Genomic DNA, 19021 nt, shown 5'->3' with positions numbered 1-19021 from the left:
TCACCATATTCATCACTGAAAGTGACATTGCGTTATGCTGACTCTCCCCTGGGGAATGTTAACATTAAACCATCATGCTCATGCGTCTCCATGATAGCTCGGAGAGGGCTTTGCGGGGGGAAGAGGGTGTGTGAAAACTTCCATATTAAAAGCATTATAAGGAGCAGATTTTTCACTCCCACCTCCCTCATGAAAAATGTACAGCGGCATATTCATTACTTCATTGAGCTAACTGAGTGTGACAAGCGGAGAGCTGCAGCAACCGAGGGCCGGGAAGCAGCGCTACAATAAAGCCTTCGGCCACTCTCTGAGGACATGGCTACCCCTGCTGCTCGTGGGAGCTACATCTATGCACTCTGTTTGGATTTTTCCAAATGGTTGAGGGTGCCACACACAGCATGACACAGACTACACTGCAGCCAATTTGCCCTCTAATCTAATGCATTCATGGTCAACGGGCAGTAATCAATTCAGTGCCTTTACAGTGTGATGAATTTGACCTACGAGTTATGACTTAGGGCCCTTGTGCTATAAATATGGTCATGCATTTTCAGCAGTTTACAAGACATACGGACGAAATCCCAGCCGCGGATGCTTTATGCAACAAACGTCGATGGGGCTCTGTTGTATGAACTCTATTGCATATCATGCATATAGAGATGGCTGGATAGAGGAATTGCTTTCATGAGCTGTGGCCCCAAAGGTATTGCTGCCTAATATATCAAACCTTTATGCGGGACTGATACGAACACATGCAGACATTAATATCTGTCTTTCATCTCTTTGCGTTTATCTGTTTAATTTTCTTGCAGCTCCTTCTTCCAGTGATAAACGATGCTGTCTATCCCCATTCTAAAGCATCCTCTCCGCCCCGTGATGATACGCTCCCCACGTGCCAGGTGGCCGCCTCACCTCCTAGCCCTGCCTGTACGATTCTGAGGTGTCATACCGACTCACCCTCAACCCTCTAATTAACAAAAATACTGGCTCTGCTGCCCCGGAGCAGCATCGGCCTATATTGTCTTCAGAAAGCCGGCGCTACATTTGGGAGTTTGCTTTGATGACCCTCTGCAGCGACAGCATCATCGGAGACAACAGCGGCTCTTAATCCAGAGCAACAGTTATTTCTCAGATGAATGCAGACCGTGCAAATTAGTGGCTGCCGCACTATAGCATTGGACCTGGCACCACAGGCGAGATGTGAGATTTAAATTATTTCTGAGACTGTGGAGGAGTCTAGAGAATAGCAGACAAGCTGACTAATAACACAGGATTCAGTAACAAGGGCTGCTCCAATGGTAATGACTGCTTGCTCCAGAAATATCTGATTCCCTGCAAAAAAGGAAAAAAAATAATACAGTCATCTCAAGCCTAGTCTGGTATTTAAAATCCTGCAGCAACAAAAAAAAACCCTCTGAAATAATTGGTAGACAAAAGCATTGGAAGGAATACAGTGTGATGCAGTTATAACCTCTCATAAGGGAAGGATTAATGGAATCCAACTCCAGTAAGTCATGTGGACCTCTAGACCCACATATAACCGAATTCCTACAAAATACTTGAAAATCTGCACACTTCAAGCCACAAGACTGTTGTGACAATGGTGTGATATACCAGAAAAAAAGTAATTTCCAAAAAAAAAAAAAAAAGCCATAGAAGATTTCACAAGTGTCATTCCTGCTCTCCTTTTGTGGAGGAGCACTGTGTGGGAGTTGGGCATATTCACCAGTCGGTTATCAGAATAACTCTAATTAGGCTATTTTTAACACATCCTTTTCAACAGCTCTTGGGTGTTTACATTTCCTAATGACAGCCCGAGTAAAAATCATCTATCAGCAAGCATCACCATCATCACCACCACTGACACATTAGCATCAGTTCTTTCCCAAGAAAAAAAATGCCACTTAGCCAGGGTGCCTTCAGTATTCATTATAAAGCACGCACGCCCCATCGTGCCTGTAAATTTGTGGGGCATTTATTTACATTTGTACGTTAAATTTCAGACAACTCGAGGAGGCTAATTAATAGGCAGCGAGGCACATAGTATTCCTGTGCTTTTTGGCTTCAGTGAATATGAGACAGCTCTTTCAAAGCCTGCACATTCACCAGATTACAGCCTTTGTAAAAAACACTTTTTGCTTTGGCTGTGTGATTTACATAATTTTCATTTAGTTTACTGCCGGCTTTAAAAAAATCTTTAAAATAAAAACAAAACAGAGCCTACATTTGAAGTCTCTCTGTGCTAAAAGCACTTCAGGCTTGGAAAACAACTTGTTTAGCCTTCATGAGCAAAAATAAATAAATAAATAATTTAATTTAATAATATGTCTTCAGGGACTTCGGTCAAAGTCGGTGTTGGACTTGTGGTCACCTTGGTAGTTCTGAATTCATAGTGCATCATCATGACAGTACAGCTGAGACTTTTATTTTTTGCTGTGATATTTGTAGACTGTCATTGAATTCAAAAGGGACTGGGTTGCTCTGCTTCATCTTACGTCTAGGCTCTACTGCTCCATCTTGTGGTTTCTTGAGGGAAAAGCGGGCAACTTTTCAAAAGGAGGGGGTTTAAACAGCTCCTTACCAATCACGGGAAGTAATGTGGCGTTCTCCGAGGAGGAGACACACAGTTCACTAACCCTGATGCTGGGCCAAGTCTTCCCTTTATCATTTGCCACTAAAACAACATTTGTGTAGAGTATTTTTCCAGGGCATGGCTGACTAAATGTTTTTATGTGGTCAGAGTGATAAATTAGTAGGTGTAGCTTGCCAAAATATAGAAGCTCAGAGGGAACATTATTAGTTATGAAAGCTCCCCTGAAGTGAATCAGCGTGGTGTGGCATCCAGAATGGATACGATGGGATGTTTTTAGACCTTTGCTTTATTATATTATTACAAATACAGAATAATGTGCTCAGGTATGTGGAGCTGCACCTCCACGCTCAGCACACAGGTCTACATGTCAGTAATTTGATCCGAGCAGGAAACTAACCCAGTCTCTGGGCAACGAGCACTCACTGCACAAACTCACAGGAGCCTTCGAGGAATTTCCTCCCAGGCAGTAATGACTGCAGTTTTGGATCCCTTCGAGCCTTTTTCCTCAGAGCTTCACGTCATCAGGCGGCTGAACTCCAGTTTGCACCGAGATGGTAGGAGAGATAGACCGAAAACTGGACACGTAGGCTCCCTTAGACTTCAGCCCCCCGCTGAGCGTGTCACCCTGGCTCCTTTGCGAGATGATGTCCCCCTGTTGGACCCCTGCTGTGGTCAGCTGAGTGCTGGAGCTGAGGTAGTCCTGGGCCTCAAAGGTCGAAAGAAATTCATAGATTTTGATCATGTCCCCTCTGCTCTGTGGGTCCCTCCCGGTTTCAGAGAGAGGCCTCAAACAACCCCAAATTTCTCAGTGGTATGTGTAGACCTGAGCGAGGACGAGGCCTGGAACTACAGGAGGATCCCCCATGCGGCTCTGAGAGCAAGACTGAGTGGTAAAAAACAAACAAACAGAAGCATATTTTAAATACTGTGCAAGTCAGAGCCTTGAAATTGGATAGTTAATCTATTGTTGAGTGATAAAGGCTTGATTGCTAACAGGGCAACTACCCTTAGAGGGAAAAAAACAAGCTGAAATTTTGTCAAATATGAAGACCTTTTGCTTTTCTTTATCTCATATGGGAGTAAATGCTCCTTTAAATTTGTGCTTCGATGTTTGGAATTACATAACGTTTGACTATATTATATATAGATATTATCTCAGTTGTTTTTTCACGATGCACCAAATGAATAACCAACAATTGAAAAAATTAAGTGTCAGTTTAATATATCGCTTGCCCCCCCCCCCAAAGGAAAATCTGCTGAGCTGTTGCATTGTGAATACAAATTAAAAAACTGTTTAAAGAGTAAATTATCCCTTGGCTGAAAAGCTGCAGTATCACCACGCTCTCTGGTCGAGTTTCAAGGTTGTTTCATCAATCTTCTTGTTTTCGTTGTAATGATTATGGATGATGGCTGCGGCAGGGTGACAGATCGAAACACTAGATATTTTATTCTCATAAAAACAATTCTAAAAATAAGTTAAATAATGAATAAATGTATAAAATCTTAATATATTAGGCTCTACAGAAACAGTAAGCAAACAAACAAAACATAAAGCACCCACAATGATTCAAATTATTCGCTGTAGCTACCTGCTGTTGGGTGCTGCAGTGCCCCCTTCTGGTCACTTCATATTAGTGGTCTTCATGCAGGTACAGCGTGAAGTTCAGCGTGGAAACCAATTTTACTCGAAAAATGTTAGACACCTGTTCAACGGCTCATTAATGTAAGTCTCTAATCAGCCAGTCAACACATTGATTATTGTGTAATTACATCTAAAAAACATAGAAGCGCATTTGTGTAGCTTTAAATTGAAACTGAGCATAGGAGAGAAAGGTGATTTATTGGTTGCGACAGGCTGGTATGAGTATTTCAGAAAAAAATTTGAAAGTTTTACAGCAAAACTGAAAAAAAAAATATATATATTGGAGTATTCTTAACAGAAATTTGTTGTTTAAGTTACAGTGTGTAAAATCTTACCACTAGATGGCAGTAGATTGCAGTCAACGGAATTTTGTTTTCTTTCTCCTCCCAATTCAAGCGCATAATCCAAACTATGGTGGCCACTGCAGAACAAATATGTTTTATTTCTTTAAACTATGTCTTTTTTAAATTATACCTTTCACAGTTTAGTCAGCCAAGAGTAATCAACAACATTATACTGCATCCTGTTACAACCATAGCCAGCTGGTGTGCGTGACTGTTTGTGTAAAAGATATTTTTGGACACACTATATTATGGCACATTAAAACAATATAAACACTTAGCAATAAATTACTCATATAAAAAAGAAAGGGCTATGCATGAATATAATATTCAGTTTTACGTTTTTACCCCTGAGTTAACTACTGTTCATTTGTTGTGAGTGTTTGCTGTTAGTCCACTGTTTTCCTCAGCTGTCAGAGAAGTGTCTAATTTTATTTACTCTGGAGGAGGCTTTAACACTCTCTGAATGGGTCCAATGCCAACTGATGAGTGAGTGAAGCTTCTGTACAGTGATAGTGATACTGAGGTGAATTGTTGAGGATATCTTGACCTTTTCTGTCGATAAGAGCTGCTGTGTTTGCTGCCTTTGGTGAAATTTAACGTCAAAGTTGATCTAACTGTTGTCAGACTTGGACACTTAGTGAATAAGAACTCGGGGTAAATGCCATGAAAGCATGGATCCCTACATTTTGTATCAACAGCTCAGGCTGCTGGTGTTTCTTGGCAGACTTAGTGCCCCTTACCTGAGGATTGTTGCTGATCATGCTCATCTCTTTACAACTAATACGGACTCATCTTATGATGGCTGCTCTAGCAGGATAATGTGCCTTGTCCCACAGCTCAGATAATCTTGAACTGGTTCTTTGAACATGACATTGAGTTTACTGTAGACCAGGGGTGCCCAATCCCGGTCCTCGAGAGCTACCGTCCTGCAGCTTTTAGATGCATCCTTGTTCCCACACACCTGAATCAAATGAATGGCTTGTTATCAGGCCTTTGCCAAACATGATGGCATGCTGAAGAGGTAATCAAACCATTTGATTCAGCTGTGTTGGAGTAGGGATGCATCTAAAAGCTGCAGGATAGTAGCTCTCGAGGACCGGGATTGGGCAGCCCTGCTGTAGACAAATGGTCTCAATAGTCACCAGATCTCAGGCGAATAGAGCACTTTTGGAGAGATTCACATCAGTGATGTGCAGCTAACAAATCTGCAGCAACTGTCAACATGGCCATCAATAATGTTCCCAGCACCTTGCTCAATCTGTGCCGGAACAATTTAGGCAGCTCTAAAGGCAGAAGTATCTATTGTTACCCTAAAAATTATTAGCTAGTAAGCTTTTTGTTTTATAAAATATTAAACATTACATTACTTTAAGCTAAATATTGCTGCTTTTTTTTTTTTTTTAGCTAGCATTGGCTAGCTCTAAACAAATATTGCTTGGCTCATCATTTTCTTAGCGCAGTACTTTCCACTGTAAGTTAAATTTGTTTTATTCACTCTCTCTCTCTTTGACATTTAAGCTCCCATTACATTTTTACAGTAAATATGCAAATATTAATGAAAGCCTTTTGTTTACTAACGGACTTAAAACTGCTAGCAGTGCTAACTGCCAGAGCTAGCTTTTGAAACAACAGCTCAGCTCATTTCATGTCATAATATGGTTTTATAACATATATAAAAGTTATTCTGCAATTAAATTATTACAACAACCCAAAGCATAAAATACCTGGAGCAGCTACTAAAGAGCATTGGTAACAGCTAGTTGGTATGTACATCTCCAGGCTAAATACTGTATAATTAAGCTTAAGCTGGCATTTGTAGTCTGTTGTGTGCTCTGTGCCTGATGGGTAATTAGAGGCACAACATCCATACACATCCAGACTGGGAGCTGGTCAGCAGGGACCATGGCTGTTTGTTGCTCCGGGGCCTTCTTGCAGGGTAATTTGACCTTGAGGGCAGATACTGCTGTGCATAGTTATAGTTCACAATTTGTCAGAGAATGTATTGTTGTTGTGTCATCCTAAGGTTCAAGTGATCTTGTTAAAATTCAACCTCAGTCACTGAGGACACCAGCAACAGTGATGATCAGTAACAATCTGCCTGATACACATCCTGGAAATCAGGTGAGTGATGACTGACTGAACTGGTTTCTGTACTGAAGTGCGACTGTGTGACATCTTCAATTTGCCTGTTTTTGCCCAAATGAGAAATGAAAGACTTCACACATTAACAATTCATCAGTTTTCCCTCTTCAGTTTTTCCTCTGAGCACATTAAAGTTTTGTTGATTTATATACTAAATCTTACTACAGTGCAGACGCTGGAAACATTTTGGTTGAACTAATGCTGTTGGCTTGCTTACTATCATTACACTTCATCACAACTGCTGTATTAATCACTTTCCTATCATAACACAAGCACATATTAAGTATTAAATCAGAAATGCGTACCTCATTTACAGTCTCATCACACCTCACATAATACTGCTTATTATGTGGGCAGGTTTTCACTTTGAGGACATAACCTTGCTTTATTATTTTGTTTCTGAAACTGCTAATTGAAACGTCCATAATTACCTTGACACACATTATTGTTGTTTAAGAGAGGTCTCGCAGTGCTCAGTTATTGCAGATAGGTATTTTGTTCAGTGAATAGAGACTTGATTAAAGCCTGTATTTAAGTAGTGTGAAGTTCAGGATTACAGTGGTGATAATACATTTTTAGTATGGAAGTTAACACATGCGCAGTGAAATCAATGGACCTTCTCAACTCTTTTCTGGCAGTGCAGTGATTGATGGCCAGAATATAAAAAGCTCCAGGGTGACAGATTCATGATGATAGTGTTTTATCAATGTTTTATTAAGTCATCTTCTTTTTTATGTATCTGCTAGCAGCAACGCTCAAGGTCACACATATTCACATATTAGTTTTCAATACGATCCCTGATATCTACAACAAAATAATTGGAACAGCGCAGAAAATACTGCAGGATGAGTAAAAAAATAATTATATCAGACAGCAGATTCCATACAGCTGATGTTATCTGCTTAGATCGGCAAACAACTGATATTGGCTTATTAGTTATTTGGTGATCTAAGTCAGTTTACAGCAGACGATGATAGAAACACCCTGATGTCCACAAGAGGGCACGCTGCAACTTCTCTATTGGGAACACAGGCTTTTGCAACACTGCAGACATCCCAACCAGCTGATCAGCAGTCAGCCAGAGCTGAATCCACCACGATAAGCCTTTTAGTCTTCTTTCCTCTCCTGTACTGCATTGTGCTAGTTTTTTTCCTTTTGCAAATATAGTAATGTAACATCCTCCACATACTTCTACTAGCTAAAATGATATATATATATGCTATAATTAGTTCAAACAGTCCTTTATACTGGAAGCTGGGACTCACGAGAAAGTTCAAGATACAATATTATCAAAAGACTTCCCTCATTATACGATGTTATTGCATTTTTATTTATTTTTTACATTTTGTGATATGCTGAGTAGTACAACAGGTGTTGCAAGTTAGGTCCTCAGAGTTAAACTTTGTCAGTATCTGTTTTATCCAATAAGATAAACTTATCTCACTTCTGCCATATCACACTTTCCATAAATGTTGACATAAGATGAGCCAGTCCGTTATCAGTCTGTGATAGAGTGGGGTGAGGTTGGCAGTTACATGCAGTCTGTTTCTGATAACACAGAAATTAAGTGTAATAAACTTTTGACATAACATAGCTTATAGTGTCTGCATAGAAATAAATACACAATGAACAGAAATTTATATTTAACTGTTATATTTGCAACCTTCCTGTTCAAGAGGAAGATAACCAGAATACAACCAGCCGGCAGCCAGTTGAGTCGAGTCCCCTGGAGTTGTGCTCGTGCAGACTGATAACAGAGGTTGCCTTCTGTCTGGTGATCTTCGCAATCGCCTTGCAATCAAAAGTTGTCATGAGTGTGCAACGGCCTCAAGCTCTGAGCAATCATTTGATCACCGCAAGTTGCATGTAAAACAATTTAATGTGGTCACCAGGCAGCCACCATTCTTTGTAGAAAGAAGGATGTTGTCCTATTTCTACACATGTGACTGAAATTAGTTGGCTCTGAATTAGATGGTAGCTAGAATGTTTTTTTGGTGGAGTCTACGTTATACTCTTATTTCATCTCCCTCTTTAACTAAAGGAGGAAAAGCCAGTTTACTTTTGCTTTGCATTTGCTATTCCTCTGGTTTTGCTGTGTTTTCAGCATTGTGTCAACACGCCTTGTTCTTTTATGCACAAAGCTGCAAAACCAATAGAATCTGAATGCTGCCCGCTGATGTGTAAAAACGTCAAATACTGCGATTGACTCGCTCGGATGCCCTTTGGAGTGAATATAGGAATTTGTGTGTCTTTGTTTTGCATTAGTCATTAAGAGAACATCCTGATATTTTGTGCTTTTAGGCACACTCAGCTTTAGGGGTGGTAATTACAGCCTGTTTGTTGGTCACGACTGAAAGATCTCGAGCACTACTGGATGGATTTCCATAAATTTTGATTCAGACGTCATTGACCCCCGTAGGATGAGCCTCATTATCCATTTATGTTTACTTGATGAATCTGAGCTCAGATGAATTTTCACAGATTGTATCAGATTTTCTGCATTTATCAGAGGTAATTTGAAAGATCATTTGGCTGGTGCCATCGCTAATTAATGGTCTAATGCCAGGTGAGAATTTAAGTGAGAAATTATGGTTTTTAATAGCGTTTTTAAAAATAATGGTTTTCAATACTGTTGAGTATAATTATATTAATAATAACAGGTAAAAAAATAAAACCTACACTCATCATTAGATGTGTTAAAAATACATACGTGAGCCTCATGATTTCCAGTTGAACACGACACTGATAAATCTTCTGATATTGCTTTTTAAGGATCCAGGAGTCGGGCCAGATATCTCACCGGCAGTTCGACACTTCAGATACACTTCTGCAACACAGAGGTCAGAACACAGGCACCTTTAATTGGCTCCTTTCAATAACAATAACATTGAACAAAGCTTACCTCCTGATTACTGATATGCAAAGTCCACACACGATGTGGTTGCTTTGAGGGTTATCGGGAGGGAATAGGTTTGATTTTGTGCTCCGTTGATGTCATCAGGGAACAATGCGTCCTCTTGTTGTGTTAATTACTCTTTAATGAAATCATGCAGATGAACTGTAGCCTTGCTTAAAGCCTCGGGGAAGAATCGGCTCCCCAGTTAATAAGCTGTCTAATATATTTTCTGCAACGAAGGAGGCTGGTTAAGAATTCAAATGAAAGCAAATAACTTTCGGGAATCAAGTTAATCAATTGCACTCAAGGCACTCGGTCCACGTGTCTAATGGGCAGAAGTCCTAATTTCTCTGCAGGAGTTATGAGGACGCTGGATGGATTGCAAAGGTACCGCGGCACTTGAAGGCACCAGAAGCAACCCTGGAGAAACTGGCAGACCCAGTGAGTGAGCGTGCCTCACTGAGGCGCTACAACAGCCGACCTCAGCTGTGGCAGGTGAGCCATGGAGAGTGTTTGCATGTTGGCAAACACTGCCGAGGCATGAGCTCTGTTTTCTTGGCCCCAGCAGAGGGCTTCTGGGGGTTTAGATCATTCACACAACTGAGGGAAATTGGATTTTTGGATGGTTATTGTTTCTCAAAGGCAATTTTCATAATAACCCATGCATAGGTGTGCTAATATTTTGTATTTGGTTTTAATAAAAGTGATAAATGTGATTGCAGTTCATTACCTGTCAGTCTTGACCTTTTGGCATACAGTGTGTGCAGCAGGGAGACTGAAAGAAGCAGATATGCAGCTTAATATTTCTTTATTTCTGTAGTTCTCTCCTTTATGTGAAAAGGCCAAAATAAATCTGGTTCTCCTGTCTGGCATTGATGCCGTGGATGCTGCTACATCCAGGAGCTACTTGAACTAACAAATTAATTTTATAGCATGCCCCAAATTTCTGACATTTCAGTTTTTTTTACATCCTATTAAACATGACATCCAAAGGAACAGAAAAACTCCCTCGCTGTGTCTCACTTTCTCTGCAGTGTTTTGACTGTGTATATATATGTGTGTGTGTGCATTTTTCCCACCGCATTGATCCAGTTTGTGTAGCACCCCGCCAGCAAACATGACTGAACACACCCTGGTGAGCCACACTGTAGCACTGGGGTAACATGTTCCTTCATTACAGTGAACACATGCACTCCAGTTTATTTTTGAGCCAGTCTCACATTGGACTGCTGTTTCACAGTAGCTGAAAACCCCATCGTTAGTCTTTTTGTGGGATCAGTTAGAATAAGAAAAATACTCGCAGGCCTATCCTTGCTTCACATGAGTGCGGTAAAGATTTTAGTGTTTGATGCTTTAGTTTAGGGGTTAAAACATAAACACTGCTGCACATGTGTTGTACCTATAGTGTTAAAATAAAGGTGATCTGTAGATCGGTAAATTGTGATGAAGCGGTGATTGTTTCCGTTCTTTCTAAGTCTGTAGGAGCTGAGTGGAACAGGCGACAGCTTCGACTGAGGAATGATGCCAAAAAACCAATATCTTTGTAAGATTTCGTTCATCAGTGGGAGCTCATTTTCTCTTTTAGTCCCTTTTATGATGCAAATTTGTCACACACCTTCCTGTTTTTTTGGTTTGTTCAGCTGCAGTACATATCCAAGATCAGGTCAGATCCCTCTGTACACGTGAGTATTTTATGTTTGAGCTGCCACCACACAGAGTACTGTACAAAATCTTGGGGTCCTTTAGCTCTTTAATACCTGCCACATTTATTCTGCTGCATGATGTCTTTAACCTGCTGCTACCATGAAACACTGAGCAACTTTAAACAGAAAATGTTTTAGGTGATCATGTTTTGATTCTGCTATTTTCTTAGCGGTGCAGTATTTTGTTTGAATCCAGCTACTCTGCATATTTTCTCTGAGCACTGACCTTCGCGTTCATTACTGAGTGGGCTCTCGTGTATGTGCAGTGGCACCGTCGGCTCTGAGAACATGGATAACATTGACAACATAGATGAAGACTTCCAGCCACTGACAGTAAAGAGGAGCGTCGTTCCTCCATGCATGCCGACAGCACGGTGAGACTCACTGTCATTGTATACATAAAAAGCAGAGGTTTGTTTAATGGTAATTATTCTTAAAACAAAGTGGACTTAGACTGTGAAGCCTGTTAGTGTGTTTCTTATTTATTGATGGACCGGTATGACACTTTTAGAATAATTATGAACTTCATCTAAACAAGTCTGAAGCTTCAACAAATAACCACTAGAGCATTTTAATTGGTTTATTTCAAACATAGTTAGTCAATTTGCACAAGTGTATTCCTATTGGCCAGGCTGAAAAAAATGTCCACCTTGTTGACAGGTGTTTGCTTTGTTCTCTGCTTTCCTGTGAGCGAGTCATCTGCAGCACTCTGCCCGTCTTTAGCCATCATCTGTTAAAATGTCCGCACAGACAGGGAGGAGAGCAAGTCCTAACTTGTTATTCATGCTGTGCATGTCAAGTTAGGATTGATTTTTTTTCCCAAGTCTAAGTGTGGCTCCTCTGTGGAATCGTTGCTGCACCATCAGTTGGAAAGCCAACAAGCAGGGAGCGTCACATTTTTTGCAGGCTGCAGTTCAACAAGTGGAAATAAGACATTCCAGATCTCACCAGATTTCACCTTGTAGGGAATTCTAATCTAAATGATCAGTCATGTCCATGGTGCTGACATTTAGAAGTGTCTACGGTTTTATTTTTTTTATCTGCTGCTCTGAATGCTTTTATTTTGCTCTTTTTTTAGCTTCCTGTATTGTTTCCAGGCTGAAAAAGCCTGTTGGGGCTTTGTACAGTGCTGAAAAGTGATGCAAGGATCAAGGTAGCTTGGAAACAGGACCGAGATACTGTCATGCTGTCAGTCTGTTTTCTGATTTTGTTGTTGAAATCTCAACTTTAAGCACTAAAGATCAGTATGGCGAGGTGGCAGGTGGTGGTCGTCCTCATTCAGGATAAAACAAAAATAAACCAGAAGCAAAAATATGCAGACCTGATGGGTTGAATGCCTTCTATCCCTCTCAGAAAACTGCACCCAGTACACACACACACACACACACACACACACACTTACATTCATTGTGGTTTTTCTAGAACTGTTTGTTAAGCACAAAGTATTTTTCACAATTTTTTTACATGTCAGGTGTAAAAAATTGTGTTTTTTTTTGTCTCACTGTGTCTCATTTACAAGTTACAGTGTCTGTAACATCTTTTCCTTGTGCCAGCCGAACCACCATCCCTGGCTACACAGGCATGGCTGCCTATGCTGACTCTGCTGCTCCTGCAACTTCTGCAAGCTCATCTGGGTGAGTCTGAATGAAACTCTGATAACAGACTTCCGTTGTTATTGCTAACTGATTATGTCCTATAAAATATGACATTTAAAAAGTATATAATATATCGTCTGTATTGTTTATCTTGTCATCTTGTGAAATAAGTAAGTCATAAATTTGTGGGTTGATTGAGTTTATCATTTTACTATTTTGCACACCTTGATATTTCTTTCTCCCAGCATTTTATCCAGTTAGACAAAAAAAGCAAACATCACAATTCTCCACTAGAGGGCGGTCTAATGCAATCCATAGACATGAGGTTGCACTCTTAACTTCACCATACAGGTGCCCATTATTTACTGGTGTCTATGAAAATGTGACTACAACTCGCCACAGTGGCAGAAATACACACAAATGACAATACTTTCAGCTTACCTTATATATCAAAGTGTAGCCAGAGACGGGCACTGGGCGCACACTAACTCCTGAGGTTAAGTTTGTATCACCCCTAAGAGTCAAACTGGGGACCTTTTAGATGTGGGGTGCACGTGTTAACCACTACACCACAGAGCCAAGAAAAATGCAAAAAATATGCATAAACATGCGTGCAGTCTGGAGAAAAATAAACCAAAGAGCATGAAATTAGTAAAACTAAAAGAGCGGACACTGTTTTAGGGAAATGGGCAGACAAGATAAAAACAGTGTCAACAAAACAGCTAAGAGAAATAATATAAATCCTGAATAATCACTGTTTTCTCATGCTCCTACTTTTTAATTTGATTTGTTGTTGAACTTTATCTTTTTTTGGGTGCTGTACATATTTGAGTGGCATTGCTTAAAAGCTTAGTATACCTTATTTTTTGCATGAGTGGGCAGGTGAGGTGCAGGTTAATGGTCAGCTGGAAAAGGCTTCAGTAATTGGAAATGTTAAAAAACAGATTAAAAACAACGGCCGTCATTCCTAAAGACAGACAGGTAGGAATTTGAGAGATGTTATATGTGTTGTAGGGGAGGATTTCACCGATGATTTTCTAAAATTGAGCAAATTTCATCAAAAGAACCTGAAAAGGTTTATTTAAAAAGGAAATCTTAAGGTGTTTAATTCCCAGTGCAACACTGAAAATATGTGCGTTGACACGAGTGAGCCCCTTAACTGTGCAGAGCAAACATGGCTCCACTCTGGGAGTGTTGGCTGTCTGTTAAGGATGTGCAAACCTGTTTCCTAGTTGGGCCCCAGTTTAGCGAACTTTACCGGCTTTTGGAGCAGGCATCTCCAGATGGCTGAATCCAGAGCAGCTCGTGGTAATGGTGGTTTTTCACAACCCAGATCCATTTTCCTGGTGCCTGACACCCCCCTGCGATCTGTTTCCTCTGCTGATTAGGCTTGGCCTCCCATTTTTTTCCCCCAAAACAGAAAAAAAAGACAAGCTTGGATTGATTAACTGTCTGCTACAACGGTCAGACATCCCCGGGATTTTTGCTTACTAACGCTCACTCATAACAGAAGTGCCTGAGGGTTTTTTTTTTTTCTGTCAGTCTGTGTTTCACTACAAAGATTAGCTTTAGGTTCTTAGATTTTTGCATCATCTAAAACAACGTGTAATTCAGTGACTCACAGATATCATTACATCTTTTCACAGAGCATTCGAAGAATTTGGAACTTCTGTTTTCAGGCACACAGCGCCCCTGTCCAGAACGGTGACCGCCGTGGCTCCCTGCAACCCCTTCATGAGACCCGTGCTTCCTGTCTGGTGCACGAGCGCCACAGCAAGACTTTAGACAAACGAGATGAGACCCGTGCTTCCAGACAGGAAGCACGGGTCTCATCTCCTTTTTAGACAAACGAGATGAGAGAGGGCTCGAAGGTGTCAGCTTCCTATTCACGCCATCCAATCTGTTTATATGAATACATCTACGATGATGTGATGTCAGTGAGTTATTCAGAGTGAGTTAAAGAATAATGAGATGCCCCATTATCATAATTTCCCTGATTTAGATGAGTGGTTTTCTAACTCTGGGTAGTGAGTGCGTTGCATTGTCCTCTTAAATATTTGCTCTCTCTCACTGACTCGCTTGCTTGCTCGTTTACTCTATGTGTGTGTGTGCGTCTGTCATGAAGGGCAAAGAGAGGGGCGAAATATTGAGGAAAGTCAGGATTTTTAGCGCTATCATTACGTTTTTAAAAGTATACAAATTACGGCAGCTTTACAGATCCATTATGACTAAACAGGCTAATCTGCATTCAAAATGCTGTCTGTGGGCTTCAGTATATACATCGCTTAGATTTCTGTAGATGCGACTGTAACGCACATTGACATTATTATGATGTGCCTGGCAGCAATAGCTTTATGTCTGCGGTTAGTGCAGCTTGACGCTTAGACAGGAAATAGGGATGAGATGGTTTTCCTGTTTCTCTTCATCTATACTTTGTTTAGATTTACATTTCATGAGGATTTTGTACTTAAGCACAAAGTTGATACACGTGAGGACTTTGGGTTGTGTGATCACTAATACATGCATCTTTTCTTTTTAATTATTGTATATTTAACGTCATTTGTGTTTTATTTAGCTATTTATTGTTGCACTTCTAAAAGTGAGGGCACTCAAAAGAGATTTAAATTAAAAATAATCCAAAAAAAAAAAAAAAGTTTTTAAACTGAGAAGCCTAGAAAGTCCTAATTTTTGACATGAAGACTTTGGAGGCAAAAGTTACTTATTGCTTTAATGCTGCTAACCTCACCACAGAACACCAGCAGCTCGCTGGCCCAAGCGAAAGCATGAAAAAAACGTCACCCTCACACGTAGGCCACTGACCTCTGGACAGACACTTTTGACTCCCAAATATAGACTGAAAAGAAATGTAGGCAAGTCTGCAAATATCATCCATTGTGTCTTGTTTAATGACCCTAAACTGCCTTTGAACTCCATCGGTCCTGTTTCATGCTGATATTTGTCCAAAGCAGTCTTTACACAGCGAGAAATATGATATCAGCTCTCCATCAAACCCATCACATACGAAGAACTGCACAACTTCCACCATAGTTGTCAAAGTAACAGAGCATTATTAAGTGCAGTAAGTGCAATCTCTCTCTCTTTTTAAAAGATGTTACCAGTTAATGCATCGCTGAGAAAATTGGTAAGTAAAGTGAATTATGTGCATGGAAAGGTTAAGATTTATCCCTTTTCCTTTATGCTGCTGCGACTCCAGTGAATCTAGAGGCAGCACCCTTCCTTTTGGCACGATATCAGCTCACGGCTCTGTTGGTGATTGATGTCTAACAGCCACAGATTATTATGCTAAACAACTTATGCTAAAAAAAACAGCTGTTAGTTTTGTTAAAGCGAGCCTTTTCAGTTGTAATTACTGTTGTTTTGCATTAATTTTATGACTTTTGAAAGACACTAGAAAGTTGAGGAACATGTTAGGCAATTAACTCCTTGGCTTTCTTGCACAGTTAGATAGCAGGACTCTCTTAACTGCTTAGCTTAGCGTACAAATGCATGAAATTGCAGAGGACAACGGCACCTTTTAAAGCTCACTATTTAACCCCTAATAATGTGGCTGTCTGCAGCCATGTTTCCAGTATTTATTTCACCTGGTGGTACAATACATATTCAGTGTACAACACGACAGTGGTAATAATCTTGAGAGTGAGACGGCCTCTCTGTATAGCACCCAATTTACTTTGTGTTTAAGACCAACAGGACTACGTAAGACTTCTCATAGCAATCATAACTCTATTTGCTAAAAACCTCCTCCTCCTCCTCCAGCTTAGATTTTCCAGCCTGTGGTCTGAATCTCATCAGCGGCTCCTTTTCAAAACAGGCTCACAAACACCATGATTGATTCAGCCACTATCCTCCAGGATCTCTCAATGCTTGCCCGGGCTGCAGATTAATTTCCTTTTCCTCATCTTAATTTTTACTCATCGCCGCTCCATAAAAAGGCTAAATGTCAAGCATGCCTGACTCCTTCTAGTGACACGTCTATTCCAGCAGATAATTACCATAAGGAAATTGATGCTTTAGTGTGCAGAGGGGAATTTAATTTACTCTGACATCCTCGCAGCATAATGCATTCCTAAAGAAAGAGAGTTTTTCACTTTGCAATTGACTTTTTAGATAAATTGGACTATTTAATGTGATTATCGGTCTTGAACGTCTTTGACTTATTAAGGTGTTGAAACCAATTAAGGGTTACATGCTGCTCATGCTTCCAAATGTGAAACAGTGAATACTGCTTAAAGATCCATGAAATAAGAACCGTCCGCAGCCTATTGTATGTTAGTCAGCCGGCTACATTGCCTGATGATGTTTTGAGGCTTGCTAGATAATGATATTAATTACAACAACATGGCTTGCTTCAGATTGTGGATTAACCTGAGAGAGCAAAGGGTTCTGTGCAGTTTGAGTCACACTCCATGCATGTCGCATGTGTCATTTTCGATGCTACAGAGTTATAATAACCTTATAAAACCTTGAAGTTTGAGAGCATTTCCAAACGACCAGTAAGAATTGAACAAGTCAGGCATTAGAGGGAAGATCTGAATATTGATCCCACTTCTGTTGGTACTTCTCTAAAATTTCGGCTGAAGTGAAGCTGCTTTGTCACTGAACGGGACAGCATCTCTTATCACAGGCGATCACAGCCATGAACCAACATCTTCGAGGTCGCCAGTAGCGCTGAGTCACATTTTCTGTCCCAGCCTTCCCTTTGCGCGACTTCTGGAGTTAACCCATCCTGCAGCGTGTTCACACCTTTGCATGTCATGCGTTAAAACGGACCTTACAGAAGAAAAAAAGCAGCACCGACTGTGAGGCTATGAGGAAGTCAGCGAGCATTGCTGCAATCCATATTATGGCCATGAAGACACAGCAGGCCGCATTGCTCCTGCCCAAAGTTCCTCCTTTTGCAACCAACTGAATGCTGTGTTTCTTAGGAGATAAGGGCAGCCTCCCGCAAAAGGTGACTCAGCAATCCAGCCACACGGCCTCTCCTGAGATAAGAGCCCTCTTTGGGGCTTGTGGGACACTGGGAAAAAACAGCCACAAGGAGAAAGAGAAAATAGTGGAGTATAAACTATCACATATTCTGTAAAATGAAGTGCAAACTTGTCCAACCTAATCCGTTAGGTTCATTTATATATGTAAACACAGCTGATCAAGCAGGGGTTCAAACTGAACTACATTACAAGCTCCACCATGAGATACTAGTGACGGGACATATCTCAAATTGAGTTTTAAAGTTGACGGCGGTGTGCAATTCCTGTTTTATTTGGAATTTTCTTCATTTTCAGTCCAAAATGTATATTTATTTGAACAAATTCAGACTCCATTTGTGGGCAGTCCGCTCAGGAGTCACCTATAGGGCTGCTTTAGAAGCTGCCACACAGGTTAGCAATAAAACAAACTGTAGGCCAGAAAGCCTCTTTGAAGTACAGTGTTGTATAATGGTGTGTGCGGCTGTCACCGGGCAGCAGTTGCGTGTGTGTTATCGCCGTACTGTAAGATGTGATAGCTCGACTTTGAGAGCATGTGAGCTGTCGCCGCGTTGGAACTGAGATGATTGACTTTAATGTGAATGCTGGCAGCAGTGGCAGCATCTGAAACTAACACATCTGATACACTTGGAGCCGGTGGCCCAGTGTTGGTTTGTAGATTCCTGCTCATGAAACCAGAGGGAAAACCACATTTCAGTAAATTAATGCATATCTGAATGATGATCTGCTGCAGGACTGAGAGAGGATGCACTTACTGTACACGTATTTTAAAACAGGAAGTAATAAAGGAGGCTAATGTTAAGAGATGCAACTGTTTGCTCAGGCTCAGACGTAATCCTGATTGTGTACGCTTCATTCGTGCTGTGTTAAGGTACAGGACAGGAGGCTATGACGCTAGAGGTAACACAGAGAGGTGGGGGTGGGGGGATGGGGGAAGCAAACTGGATGAAACATTAAATAGAAGAAGAAGAAAAGCTCATTATATGGGAAACACTTGTGTTATTTTCATGGACTGCTTCAGAGTGCCAGAACAGGTGACAGAAGGGGAGCTGTCCAATATGCAAGTGAGGAGTAACCCCCCCTCCCCCTCTCTCCAGCCC

At 40.8% G+C, this 19021-nt stretch overlaps 1 protein-coding gene and 1 long non-coding RNA gene across 2 annotated transcripts; one reads left to right on the top strand and one right to left on the bottom strand.

Moving 5' to 3' along the window:
• Positions 1 to 3386: 3386 nt before the first annotated feature.
• Positions 3387 to 6358, bottom strand: LOC309720645. The gene is made up of 5 exons (XR_014280548.1): positions 6304 to 6358; positions 5320 to 5437; positions 4571 to 4656; positions 4183 to 4296; positions 3387 to 3476 (listed from the first exon to the last, which is right to left on the bottom strand). It is a non-coding gene; the product is annotated as an uncharacterized lncRNA (long non-coding RNA).
• Positions 6359 to 6442: 84 nt separating this feature from the next.
• On the top strand, positions 6443 to 18996 carry spmip7 (sperm microtubule inner protein 7). The gene is made up of 10 exons (XM_082557744.1): positions 6443 to 6515; positions 6603 to 6700; positions 9494 to 9561; positions 9974 to 10112; positions 11093 to 11160; positions 11258 to 11299; positions 11587 to 11694; positions 12874 to 12954; positions 14562 to 14715; positions 14775 to 18996. Exons 1-9 carry the CDS (start codon positions 6482 to 6484, stop codon positions 14698 to 14700), a joined length of 777 nt encoding a protein of 258 aa, XP_082413870.1. The 5' UTR covers positions 6443 to 6481; the 3' UTR covers positions 14701 to 14715; positions 14775 to 18996.
• Positions 18997 to 19021: the final 25 nt, after the last annotated feature.

The sequence above is a fragment of the Aulonocara stuartgranti genome, assembly GCF_965226115.1.
Source record: "Aulonocara stuartgranti genome assembly, chromosome: 13".
Classification (NCBI taxonomy): Eukaryota; Metazoa; Chordata; class Actinopteri; order Cichliformes; family Cichlidae; genus Aulonocara; species Aulonocara stuartgranti.
This window is presented reverse-complemented; position numbering and strand designations above follow the sequence as displayed.

Bases quoted from the DNA above. Each gene is read 5' to 3' on its own strand.
- spmip7 (XM_082557744.1), top strand. From the start codon at position 6,482: ATGGCTGTTTGTTGCTCCGGGGCCTTCTTGCAGG. The intron at 6,701-9,493 runs GTGAGTGATGAC...TTGCTTTTTAAG, and splicing joins ATACACATCCTGGAAATCAG to GATCCAGGAGTCGGGCCAGA. The intron at 9,562-9,973 runs GTCAGAACACAG...ATTTCTCTGCAG, and splicing joins TACACTTCTGCAACACAGAG to GAGTTATGAGGACGCTGGAT.